Source organism: Fulmarus glacialis, unplaced genomic scaffold (genome assembly GCF_000690835.1).
Source record: "Fulmarus glacialis isolate BGI_N327 unplaced genomic scaffold, ASM69083v1 scaffold33491, whole genome shotgun sequence".
NCBI classification, from domain to species: domain Eukaryota; kingdom Metazoa; phylum Chordata; class Aves; order Procellariiformes; family Procellariidae; genus Fulmarus; species Fulmarus glacialis.
In genome coordinates, this window is record NW_009195230.1 from 1 (window position 1) to 13,635 (window position 13,635).

At 44.6% G+C, this 13,635-nt stretch overlaps 1 protein-coding gene across 1 annotated transcript in view; it reads left to right on the plus strand.

The window, feature by feature from the left end:
* The window catches only part of LOC104084278 (pro-neuregulin-3, membrane-bound isoform-like), an 80,995-nt gene continuing 67,360 nt past the window's right edge, over positions 1 to 13,635 (plus strand). Inside the window, exon 1 of the mRNA XM_009588042.1 lies at positions 1 to 1,120. Within this exon, the coding sequence (XP_009586337.1) occupies positions 493 to 1,120 (628 nt within the window). The 5' untranslated portion in view covers positions 1 to 492. The remainder of the gene's footprint in view (positions 1,121 to 13,635) is intronic.

Sequence of the window (13,635 nt, forward strand, 5' to 3'; positions counted from 1 at the left end):
GTGAGAGTCTTGCCTTTCGCTCTGGGCTATTGGTTCACTTAATCCGGTCAATTTGTTCGGTGTTCGTGGTTTTCTTTCTCTCGTCACCCTCCTTCCCCCTGTTTTGTTTTGTTGTGCTTGCTTTTGGGGGGGATGCTTCTTCCCTCCCGCAGAAGAGCTGGAATTGCTTGAGAGGCGTTTAAGGAATTATAAAAGTGGCCAGCAAACAGGAGCTCAGTAATTGCGAAGCTACTCTTGCTTCAGAGAGGTAGAGAGAGCGACAGAGGGCTAGGGGGCAGGGGGGTCAGGGGGTCTCATTTTTCCTGTGCGTTACTCTTCTCCCAGTTTGGATGATGTTGCTGAGCTCGGACCTTTTGTTGACTCCCACTCTGTGATTTTTGCAGAGCACTGTGACTATTACTACCATCTCTTTTTGTCTGTGTCTCACAGTAATGGACTGTGATAGAGTTAAGGCCTTTTGGAGGTGAGCTGTTTGAGAGCTGATGCTTAAACATGTCTGAAGTAGCTGCCGACACTTTCCCCAGCCCCTCAGCTCAGCTGAGCCCTGATGCATCCCTTGACGGGCTCCCGGCTGAGGAGAACATGCCGGGGACCCAAAGAGAGGACAGGAGGGTCCAGGGGATAGCAGGCCTTGCCGCGACCTGCTGTGTGTGCCTGGAGGCAGAGCGACTGAAGGGCTGCCTCAACTCTGAAAAGATCTGCATCGCCCCTATCCTGGCTTGCCTGCTCAGCCTTTGCCTCTGCATTGCTGGCCTCAAGTGGGTCTTTGTGGACAAGATTTTTGAGTATGACTCTCCTACCCACCTTGACCCTGGGAGGATAGGACAAGACCCAAAGAGCGCTGTGGATCCTACAGCTCTGTCTGCCTGGGTGCCTTCGGAGGTGTATGCCTCACCCTTCCCTGTACCTAGCCCCAAGAGCAAGGCTGAAGTGACAGTGCAAAGTGACAGCTGGCTCGTCCCCTCCAAACCGTTCCTCCAGCCTTCTCTGTATAACCGCATCCTAGATGTTGGGTTGTTGTCCTCTGCCGCACCTTCGCTGTCACCACCCGCCCTGGAGTCCACCACAGCGTCTCAGGCGCAAGCAACAGAAACCAATCTCCAAACTGCTCCAAAACTTTGTAAGTAGAAGCTATGTGTTTCTTTGTTTTTCCTTCCACACACACGAAAAAAAAAAAAAAGGCACTTAACTGTTCTGCAGCTGTCCTCAAGGACGACATGTGATTGGCATGCAAAGCTTAAATGTGCTAAGACAGATATGGCATGGGTTACCTTCTGAGGAGAGCACCTAGGGGCCTCTGAACTTAGTTCTGAGGTGTGCGTGGCAATGAAGAGGGCTTCATTTGGGAGCTTTGTAAAGCACCAGTACCACCCTTTTCTCTGCATCCACTTGTACGGAAGTATGTGATTTACTTCAACGGTTTATCTGATAGCTATTCCACATGGTCTATCAGCATATTTTTCTTATAAATTTGATTTGCGTCCTGTGCTGGATCTTCCATGTGTGTTCATTTTCTTTGCCTTGCCTGCAGAGCACTTCTGCTACCTCCTTCCTGAAGTCTGTTGCTGGCAAACATCCCTGTCATCCTCCTGAAACACTCAGGGAGAACAGTGGGAAAGAGCGACAGAGTATTTGAAGCAGTTAGAGACTGGGAATTATTAATTTAGCAGTTAGCTTATGATCTTTCCCTTCCTCTAAAGAGCATAGCACACATTTCTCTGCATCTTTCCCCTCCTCTAAGAGCTGATTCTTGTTGAACCTGTTTCTCAGACATTGCCTCATTGACTTTTGTGGGACATTTCAGGAAAGCATTCTTGCTGATCCAGGAGGAGTCAGTTTCCAAATTAGTCTTTGCTCATTCTTAAAGCAAAAAATATTCAGGGTACCTGGATTATTTTCCCAGTAGCGGTCATAAAGCATCAAAATACCGCATTGCTGAAGTGTAATTTCTTTGACATTCATCATTTTAACCCATCAAATCCAGAGCAGTCAAGCCAGCAATTCCCAAGCTGTGTAAAATTGTGCAACTCTAGTAAAAGAGAAGGCAGCGCGCCGTTGTGTTGAGAGCACAGGGCTGAGGTTTCCTTTGGAAAGCTGCAGTGATCAGAACGAGCAGCTGTGTTCCTTGCAAATTGCCTTGCAGGACCCCATCTCATTTATTCTCTCTTGTGCATTCCCTTAATGCCGCAGGATGGCCACCTTGTAGGTGGTACATACTGGACCTCACCCTGGAGCCCTGAAGTCACCAGAAGTTTGCTACTGAGATTAGCCCCACCAGGACTGGACTCAGTATAGATATGTGGCAATTGGATTAGGTATAACATTTTGGGCCAACCACCTTGTCGGTGAAAATGAGCGTAACTACAGTGGAGGTCCTTTCAGCTGAGAGTCAGTCTTGAACAGCAATTCCAGAATCACTGAAAGAAAATTTTAAGTATTCCTGTAGAAGCCCTGCTGCCTTTTGCTTAGATAATGGGTGACAACCACCCTTTGGATTAAAAGAATTTGTCTGATGGAAACAGTCTAATAGGGAAATATTGCTGTGCAGTTAAATGACAGGGGGCTTTGTCTGTGGTAAGTAAGACATTACTTGAATTATTGAGACACTTAACCACCTTTGCAGTTATATGGAACTATACTAAGTGATTTTTTTTTATCGCTGATGCAGAAAACCTTTTTTTGTAGTGCAAATATCATAAGTGACATTAAAGATATGGCAGCACTTTTTACTTCATAAAGTGACCAGGGACAACCATCCAGTCAAAATGGCCTCTTTTGTGTGAGAGGGAGAAGCACCCAAAAGCTAGTTATGCCTTGTGGCATAACTGAGGTGGACAACCCTCATCCTCTTGAATTTCTACATGGGAGGCAAGCCTTTATCAGTAACATGCTACTTCATCTCTGAATTAAAGGAAGGGGGCTGAAAAAAGAGATTCTTTGGAGCAGTCATCCGCAAAAATTATCTGCATTCAGATCTGCTCACATCTGGGAAATTAATGGTTGTCCAGAAATTAGGTGATTGGTTTGAGTTGGGTTTTTTGCTGTTGCCTTAATTTTTTTAAGATAAATGTGTTTTAAGGCATCATAGACTTCCAGATAGATACAGACTGAAAGGAGAGGGAGAACTGGCAGCAGGTCAAGTTTGGGTTGCTCTGAGGGAGAAGGTTGTGTAGACAGTATTTATTCTTACTGTGGCATATAATTCTGATTATGGCAAGGGGCAGCAATTCCCTGCAAAGAAAAATAAGAAAATATAGCTGGAAAAGTACACTGCAGAAGATCTGCCTAAGAATTCAAAGAGGCATGAAAAGAACTTTTTGGACAGCTCTAAAAGCACTGTCTTGGGGTTTTTGAAACAGCTGCATTTCAAACACATCATTGTGTTTTATGTAGAGCAAGATTTGTTGGAGAGGTTGACAGATTGCATCAGTGATAACTTTTTTTTTTTACGAATGCCTCTGACAGCTATAAATTCTCAGAGAGATGGCTTGGAAAGTAGCATCTGCAAATTGGATTGTCCCTTCTTTTGCCTCTCAGTGTTCTTTCTTCCATTTCAGGCAGAGTGAGGTAACTTGTTCCCAGAAAGCCCCTTTTGTGCTGATAATTTTTTTTTTCCAGTGCAGGAATAAAAAAGAACTGACACATCTCATATTCTGTGGCCGATGTATTGTTTCTGAACCAAGCCCTTCCATGAGTTTCCAAATCATTTTCTGTCCTTCTCCTCCTCTCTTTTCTGTCTTACTCAGCATATTCCCCTTAAAGCTGTATCCTTCAAGGTCATGGTCTGCAGAGAGCTAATTGATTCTTCTTTCTCCTGGAGCCTGGGAGAGAAAGCAGAAGAGAGACAATCCTAGTAATTGTGTCTGGTGCATTAGATTGAAGACTGGTCTCAATCCTGTTATTATACTTCGCCCTTTATCAATCCAGAAATAATCTCTTCCTTTCTGTTTGGTTTACGTTTTATATTGTAATATCATTTCTCCTTTGCTGAAACAGAACGGAAAGGTGAATGTTTTAAAGCATTCCCATATTTAGGGAGCGTGTCAATCTTAGCATAACTACACCAGAGAAGATTTCATTACAAGCGGGATATAATATTACGCGCTAACCTACAATCTCCCTCCCTCAGAGAAGACAAGCGGATTATAAAAGTGCTAACACAGTTTGGTAGCTAAATTTTACTTCTTCCTACACCATCACCTTTAAATACAATTCCACCCTTTACCCAGGCTGGTAATAGATGCAGTAATAGTACTGTCAAAACTGTGTTTCTGTAATAACTGCTTCTATACGTCTGCAAACCAGCCACTGCCCTCTTTAGAGGTCTTCCCACCGCCTTCTCTTTCCATTTAAGCAGATTTCCCCCAAAACCACCCGCCAAGGTCTGTGGGGGGTTGCCTTTCTGAGGTGACAGCTCTGCCAAAGGATGCAGCGCTCCTGCGTTTTGGCTCTGCCCCGAAGCAGAGGTTCCCGAGCCCTTGCCTTTGGGATCACAACTCTCCTGAGTTGGTGAGGTACCACGGGGCACACAGGAGGCAGAGCAGGAGATAGACCTCAGCATGAGGACTTTGCTGGAGTGGGTTTCCCTATGAGCAGAGCAAAAGGCCCAGCAGAGAGCAGGGTCCAGAGGATGCACCTCCCGGGCGGCACAGCCCTGCTGCCCCTGCGTCCTTTCCACTTTCGGCTTCCCTGGCCACCTCGGGTGCCATGCGCTGACGCGCCAGCTGCACACCTCACGCCACGCTGGTGGCCAGCAAGTGACCAACAGGCACATCTGCATCTCCCTACCTCTGTGCCCACCGAGTTGTGCTGGCCATGACATGCAGCGGTGGGCGGGTGGGTGCAGCACCGGACCTGTGCATGCCCGTCAGGGGCAGGCAGGGCTCCCTCCTACCTCACCGGTGCCAGCCCTCGCCTGGAAAACATGGCAAAGCAGAGAAATGGCTGTTCACTGCTGTCAGCCACCCCTGACTGGGACTGCTCCCTTCTTGTGTTCCTGATTTCTGCTGCCACTTCAGGTGTACTGGGCCAGCATCAGCAAAGGCTGCTGCTTTCTCATCCTCGGTGGAAAAAGTGTTAAAAGAGTGCCTCTGAGGACTGGTAGTGGGTGTTTATCTGGGAAATGGTCTCAACTCCCCTCCAAAGTTATCCAGGCACAATGGCTGAATTTCTTCTGTCTTTTTAGAGGTAGAGATGGGAAAAATGGGAAGAAAACTAACCTGTCCCTTGTTTTGGTATCATACTGTAAATATTCCTTGCAGTTTCTCTCTGCCTCTTTCACCTCCACTTGTTCTTTCTCAGCTCTGCATTTGGTGTCCCTTCTCCTATGCGCAGTGATTTGTGAAAGTCTGTATTTTATCTCTGTGGCAGGCTGGAGGGAGCCTTTCCCTCCAGTTATAGGTGCTGCAGCCCAGCTGAAGGTTTCGATTTATGGACAGCGAGGGTTCACAGCAGCTTCGCAGGGTGTTTGTTCTTTTTCTTGAAACAGTCTAATTCTGACCCGTGCTCTGCAGTTCAAATCCCCATCACAATGCCGTAGGGTTGAGTCCATGCCTGGCAGCCTCTGACAGTGTCAAGGTCAGGGATGTCTCAGAGAGCCGCAGGGGACTGTACTCACAAGAGGGGAGAGCAGATGATACCGCACAGGCTGTATACCAGCCTTTTCTACGCTCACTCTTATTATGCAGGGCTGCACAAGGGAGATTGCTTTTTCCCCAAAGCTTGAAGATGCACCTTAAAGCAGGTGTTGCTCCATTTCTGATACAGTATTGATGTTGATTAGCTTCAGACAGCTGACTTAAGTGCCTACATTAGGAAGCTAGGCAGCCTTCCTATTCAGCGTAAAGGGAGAGACCACCGCCAGGTGACTCCCAACGTGAGTCTAGCAGGAGCAACTCTCTTTCTCCAATGAGTGTATAGGGAGGCTAGCCTTGCAATTCAGTTTCTAAGTTGAATGTCTGCTACACGATATGAAGACTCATTTTGAAAGCCATGACTTTTCTTTGAGGTGTCCTGTGAATTAACAATGTCTTGTCACAGGGAAGTTATAATTAATCACGGTTAAGATACCAGACAAGTTCTGAGCCTAACCCAAGAGCATAATAAAGAGATGCTGATCTCAGTAAGCCCTGGAGACACAACTGGGCCTCCATTAACAAGCAGCAATAAAGCAAGTGCCACTGTACTGAGCCAGCCAGTCTGTATTTCCCTGAAACACTTCATTTTCTGCTTTCCCAAAGGTCACAGTGGCTTACAGATGGATATACTTGTGGCAAGAACAGTCAGAGTAAAGTCGGATTGGGACCAATGGGGTAAGATGCACAAGACGCTGCAATTTTTAGGGAGTTCAGGTCCATTAAACCTCTAAAGTGGTAACTGAGACTTCCTCAGTCTCAGTTAGTCACACTGTCTTTAAAATGCCCTCAATAAGCACACGGTTTGTTCAGACAAATTTATTGTTTCGTTTCTTTTTGTATCTCTACCATCCCCTTTTTAACATTCATTGCTTGCATAGAAACAGTTCTTCTATTTAACAGGCGGAGGACTGAACTGACCAGGCTTGCTTTTCTTTCTCTTGGACAAGCACCCCAAATTCATGGCTTTCAAAACTACCTCATGGGTGTGGTTTTTCTTTCATGCACCATGCATCATGCATAGAACATGACAGAGAAAAAGCAGTATTTCCTGAAGTATTTTATGTTAATAACAGTCTGAATTTCTCAGTGCAAAATAGTAGTATGCACTTGTATTTCTTTTTAAAAGCTTCATTTTATTTTGTAAACTTCACTGAGAATAAGTTCTGCATGGTCTCCCTCCTCATTTTTATACATATGCATATGTGAGTACAGAAAATACAATAGGTATATGGACTATATGGCCATTGTTTCTTTATTAAAAATGACGTCTGGGACTGTACTGCGTCATAAGTTTCTAAGCAAAACTGATTAAAAATTGATGTCATAAGAAAAACCAGGGTTTGGATTTCCACTGCAGGTGACTGAAATTATCTATTCAGTATCTATTGTACATTTAAGTGAAATGTTTTATTTCCTATTCGTGCACTGCAAATAAACAAACACAGCAGCCCACCGCGGATTTGCAGTGCCTAACTTTTGGGTGCAGAGAAACCTTGGGGAACTTTGTCAGCATCAGATGACAAGGCAGAATTTGGCTTGCTGGAGGCTAAGTAGCAGGTTAATTGTGATGCAGAGCTGGAATGATATAAATGAGCATTTTCATCATTTGCAGTCTTGCTAATGGAAATGCAATGGATTTGCTGCAGAAATCCAACTCGGAATCAATAGCAATGCAATGAGGCAGCTGGTTCAGGGAGAGCACATGTGATGCCAATCTACTGCAGACTGTACCTGGGCAGAGACTGCTCTGGCTCTCTGTCAGGAAAGGGCAGACAGCCCTAGAAGATGCCATGGCAGGTGAGGAAAGACTTCTGAAAGGAAAAAGCCTGCTTCATCTAGGAGGGAGCGGTGTTAGGCTTTCTCCGACTGAGGGAAGGGAATTGTTTTCTTTGAGGAAGTCAGATCTGTTTGGACCCAAAGATGTCTTTTTTGCTACACGGTACTAAGCTAAGCAAAGACAGGAGTCTTTTGTGCTTCAGGTCATGTTCAGACCACATGAAATCAAGGGAGGACTGAGTCACGGTGTGTAACTTTGGAGGTTTTAGAGTATCTCCTGCCAAGGGCTTCTGCCCTCTTGTTCTCCAGGCAGACCATGGAGAGGAGCAGGCACTGCCTTTTTGTGGATTGCTTTATAGCAGGCACACTGGCTACCTTTACTATTTATACTGCAGGGAGCCCAGTTTCCTGGAGAGTGAGCACTGTGAATCACATCTTGATCTTTCACGTTGAAATGTTATATGAAGTACCAGACTCAGCAGGAGGTACACATTAAACTCAAGAGCCTGAGCATGACCATTGTTTGGCAATTAAGAGAGCTCTTGAAAGCATCAAGGGAGAAATACCTATGCATTATTTTTGGGCAATGTAGTGTCAGCTTATTTACAGCCTGTCCTGTCTCATCCTGCCTCTCATCCCTGCCACCCCATCCCCGGTACAGTCTTAGTCACTGAGACAAAAGGAAAGGTTTTAGCTGGGGAAAAATGGTCAGGAACAAATCCAGTGCGACATGGCTGGCCACCACTCAGGGCTGCTCTAACCTAAACCAGAGGCAAGGTCCATCCAGCTCTGGACAAGATCGGTGGTATTGTGGCATCCATGCTCCTGTGTTGTTTTATTATGAAAGCCTTATTTTAATATATATCTTCTTGCAGAGCATATTCAGCTTTTTCACATATACTTTCACGACCCCTTCCCCCACTTTTTCTTTTTTATATCTGTGCTTCATCCTGGAACTTGCTGGCAGTGCATTCTCATAACTCAGACAGCTTTTTATTTTGGCAATGAATATCGCTTCAGTTTTTGAGATGAAAGGAAATCAATACTGGCTTGGTAGTCACATGGCACTGGGGGGAGTATACAAAGCTATGGTTTTAAGCATGATTTGTGACACAGTTCAGTGTTTCTATGGAATTCCTGAAAGAGATTTGAATTTTACAATTTTTAACAGTCAATTAATTCGTGTGATTAGACAGATCAAAGGAGAAAAAAAAAGTATCAAGCTCGTTCAAAAGCCTTTCTCTTACGCAAAAAAAGAAAAGACTCCGAGCTCATAAAAGATGACTTGAATCCTCTGTGGTGGTAACTGGAAGCCAGTGTAAAGCTGCTGGAACTGGGTCTTGAGAAGAGAAGCTTGCACTTTTCACTATACTAAATTAATCTGGATAATTAATTTAGTTTTTCAGCTTGAGCAAAATGGCCTGAATTTTCACTGGCATAAAGGATCTCAGGTCCGCAGCCCTGTAAGACCTAGCAGAACATTGGGATGCTTTGGTATGTGACCTACATGACAGAGTATCTTCCTGACTAAGGTTTCTTCCAGACCCGCACCAGTTGTGGTGTGAAGACTAAGAGCAAGACAGTGTCTGCCTTTTCCTTTATTCTAGCTTCACTTTTAAACAGAACCGCCTGCTTTGACTTTGAAAATATGTGTTTGTATTCTGACCACTTGTTCATTTACACCTTTCTCTCCTAGATTAAAAAGCTCTTTCATGCCATGTATTTTCCCCTCACAAAGGTGCATATACACTGTAATCAGCTCAGCTTTGGATAAGCCTTTTTGACAGGACAGGCAGGCTGAGCTCCATAATTCTCCCCATGGAGGGAATTGTTTTCAGTCCTTGAATTATGTCATCCCCCTTCACGCTTTCTTAGTTTTCAGATAAATAGAGCTATAATTTTGATATGATACTTATAGATGGGCTCGTCCAAAATCCCAACGAAGGACAACAAAATCTGTTCAGTGTCTTGGTCACTGTTCAGAAGCTCCCAAGATACATGAAGTAGCACCAGTGTCTGTTTAATATTTTAAGCAGTAAATCAGTAATAATGTCCAGTCAGAGCAGAAGACCTGTGTCTCACACATGCAAGGGCCCTCACCGTCCTGCTTCTTGACCTCAATGTCGCATGCTGCTTCTTACAGGGGTGGAACAACAATCCTAAGAGCCAGTCAAGGGAAGCAAAGACAAATATTGCCTGTCCTTGGCAATGTTGTGTGCATTTTAGGAGGAGTTTCAGCTCTCTCATTCCCCAGCTGGTTCTGTCCTGCTCTGAAGGATGCCCTCAGCGAGGCTTCATGGGTGAGCAGGAGGTCAGCTCAATGGTTTTAACTGTGCAGTTCCCCTATTCACTTGACTTCTGCTCACGCTTTCAGAGATTTCTTCCTCTGTGCCCTGCTGACACTTCTCCTAGTGTTGGCCCAAGGACCACTGCATCAGTTTGCCCTTCATTCAGTTTATTGTTTCAGCTCCTCCAGCATTTGGTTCTTCCTTCCAAAAGTGGAAACAGCCCCAGAGCATGGATTTGTGGGAGGGAAGGATTTTGGTGTTTATGCATCACTCCTGTCTACCCAGCTTAAAGACACTTTGCTTGTGTGATGGATTCTCTTGCATTTCTGTCCTGCAGTGGGTCTGTTGCATGGACTCAGCCTGATAGAGTTGCATGATGCCCAAGCATCTTTTATCATCACAGGACATGGGAATTAAGGAGCATGATCATATCAAGAAAGTCACAATGACTAATAATTTCAAGATACCTGGGATTTTCAAGACATTTTTATATTTTCAAGAGAGCTTTTCTTGGGCTGTTGGTGTGCTCAGCAGGACGGTTAGCAGTGTGAAGGTAATACTGCCTTAGCAAGGAAAATGAAGTATATCAGGGTGAGAGAGACAACTGTAGCGGAGTGGAAGAACGGTCATTTCTGTATCTAGTCTGAGCCGGACAGGGAACAAACTACTGAGTGTGTTGTTAGGGTTTTAGGAATTAAAGAGCACAGGTTAAGAGGGATGACAAAAGGCTTCCTGCTGTGTTGATACAGCAGCTTGGAGAGGTTTGAGCTCATACTTGCAAGAGAGGAACGTCATTAAGTAGCTAGGAAAGTGCCAGGAAACTGGGAAGAAGTGGTTATGTCTGCCATGCATAGGAGGGCAGGGGAGGTCTGATCCTTTCTTGACTGGAAGAAAGCAGGAAGAATCTGTTACCCAATGCCACAGGTACCTGCAGTCTGCCTGGGACCTGCAGGAGATCCCGAAGCAGCTTTTCCCCCTGCTGAGGGGCTGGACTGTGAATGCAGTCATCCATTCTTTGGCCATGCTGCAGGGCAGATTCTCTTGCCATCCAGCTATGCTGAGCACGGGCTCCTCACTGACGCTGAGATCCAAGGAAGTGCCCTTCGCACCCTGCTTTCCCCAGCCTCCCTGAGGGCTGGAGCCTCTCTGCTGTGCCTATGCAGTGAACGCTGCGAAGTGGCTCTTTGTCATTGAATTACCTCCCATCGCGCTTTTGTTCAAAAGCCCTCGGTGCACTTCAGCCATTGCCTCGTGGAGGCTAGTGAGCCCACCCTACTTTTTGGAGACTTTGATTTAGGGATAGCATTAATAGATTTTGAAGGTTATCAGTAACAATTTTTGCAAACTCCTTCAGCTATGTCATTTTCGTGATGTACGGCTGTGTATGTATTCTGTCTCTGTGCAAAGAAAGGATCAAAAAGCCAATGAATGCATTAGCACACAGACTCGTTTCTTCAAAGTCAGTTAACAGAAAGATACCTCAAAATTCTCCTTTTGCTTTATGAAATGGTATGTGGCCAGTAAAGCCAACAAATACACTGGTTTTTGAACATGTGAAGGTTGAAGAACATGGCCCGCAACCTCTCTGTTTCTTGCTAGCTCCAAGCATTTGAATTCACCATGCTGTAGAGATTAATGGAGATCTCTCAGATAAGTAGCTTTTCAAGCAATCCTGTAATTTTCCTAATTGTTGCTAATTGACTCTTTAGTGTGTGCAGTTTTTCCTTCTCCAAATTTGGAGGAAGGATTAAAAAGACATGTTCTGTAAGTGTATTCAGATAATTGCTACAAGCCCAGGAAGCAGATTTACTAGCTGTGAATCAGAGGAAGTATCAGTTCCCTCAAGCCACTTAGCTGGGCAGAAGCTGTCAGGGGAGGGGGCTGAAGACAAAGAAAACAGAGAAGTATTCTGATGCTTCCTGAACAGGACTGAAATCCAGCGAGCATGGCATGTCAGTATGCCAGGATTCAAGGAAGAATTCAGTATCTAAATTGACTTGCCCCTAACAGATGCCTAGCAGGTTCCCCAAGTCGCAGAGTAATATGTGGTCATGCTCTGCCTTTGCTTTTTCAGATTATCTGTAATGTCTTCTCAGGGCTGTTACTGATACTTTCAGGATGCTAATACACATTGATTTTAACAAATGGGTATACCAGCACTAATGTCTGATGTTAACTTACATTTCATTCATGTATTAATTTTCATATGTTACTTTGTTTTACAAATGGTGATGGCATAATGACAAAATATTCCTGATAATTAATCCAAAATGATTACTTAGCAGAAACACTGACAAAGTTTTTAAAAAACACAGCTTGCAAATGTTGTTCAAGTCATGTAAATACTGACCCTGCAGAGGAAGACTTTAAAATGTCAGTCAATAGAGAAAGATCAGACAAATGACTTGACCGTGACTTTTGTGTAATGACAGGTCATATAAGAGAAAATTTGGGGTGTTCAGATCTGGCAAGGAAACACTGCATCATGTGAGAGTGAGCTGAAAATAGATTATTCAAGCTAGAAATTTACGACAGTTTTTTTAAGAATAGGCCTGTTCAACTGCTGGAATTTTTACTTTGGGGGTTAACTGACCTCCACCAACCGCTCGGGAGGAATGCGTGTCCCAACCAGTAATGTCACCCATTGCACCACGGTAACTTGCTACCCCAACGTGACTGATTCATATCCCAATCTTGTGAAGCTTTAGCCAATTCAAATCCCACCCTCTGGTGATTTTAGGTGAATGCAGATTTCTTCATGTTTACAGTAACTGCTTGAAACAACTCTTTACCTACACGCTGACTCTACTTTTCACTGAAAACTAATGGGCAGTTCAGCTATACTGGCCTTTGTTTTACCTTGTGGTGAGTTGAGGATTAACAATGCTCTCTACCTTTCCAGTTGCAGCTCAACCTCTCTGGGCTTGCATATAAAAATAGAAGAAACCTTGGAATGACCATTTGAAATCTAACACTAATTCTGCTTTAAATTCTGCTAATTTAAAGAGTATTATGTTCCATTCTTGTGGGGAGTCCATACGGTGAATATTCATAAAGCATAAGGAGACTATGTAGCAGAAGGACCACAAATCCAGGGATAACTGTAAAACTATGAGAGCTTCTGGGGATGTTCACTTGCTAACAGAGCTTTTAAAGTTGTCAATTTGTGACTTCCCATGTGTGATCTCAACCTCAGTCTTTCCTTTGCTTCATTTTCTCGCACTGTTAGTGATCTGCCCTTTTCGTTGCTTGAGAAGCCTTCAAGCTCGTGTTGCTTGGCATTCTCGGCAGACTTGGACCCAGAGATCTGCTCCTGAAGGCAGCTCGTGTTTTGAATTATGCATAAGTCCATCACAGAAGGGCTGCATTTCATGGCTCCTGTTTGGGGGTGGTGATGTAAGGGAGTCAAAGTAATATAGTGACACTTTTCATTTTTCATGTCCTAGCTCGGTTAAGAGCAACCCTTGAATTGTGTCATTTTTCTCCCATGTGACTGTTTAATCACCTGAGAGAGTACCAGCCAGAGTTTTGTGGTAAGATTGATTATACTCCCAACAAAGTGCTTTCTTCAGCTGAGCGCCGGGAAGTAGCCTAGTTTAGCAGCTAATGGGCTTCAGTCTGAAGGGGAAATGGCGACTGTGATTGAAATGTCACTGCGGTGCATGCCAGCCCTTTGGGTTGCATGCTGAATGGTACTGAGATCCTGGGGAGGTTGTTCAGGTTTCAAGATGGGGGGAGATATTCCTGAGCTGGACCACACAAAGCTGTGCTATGGAGGGGCACCTCACTTTCTCCTTTGAAAGCATCAGGGGGGTGAGTGTGGGAATATCCAGACCTGCAAGTAGAGAAGGACGTTGCTGCAGATGTAATGATGATTTTGTTCACACTGTTAGCCTGCATTGCCATAGGGCTGGTGCTCTGAGGTTTGAATATTC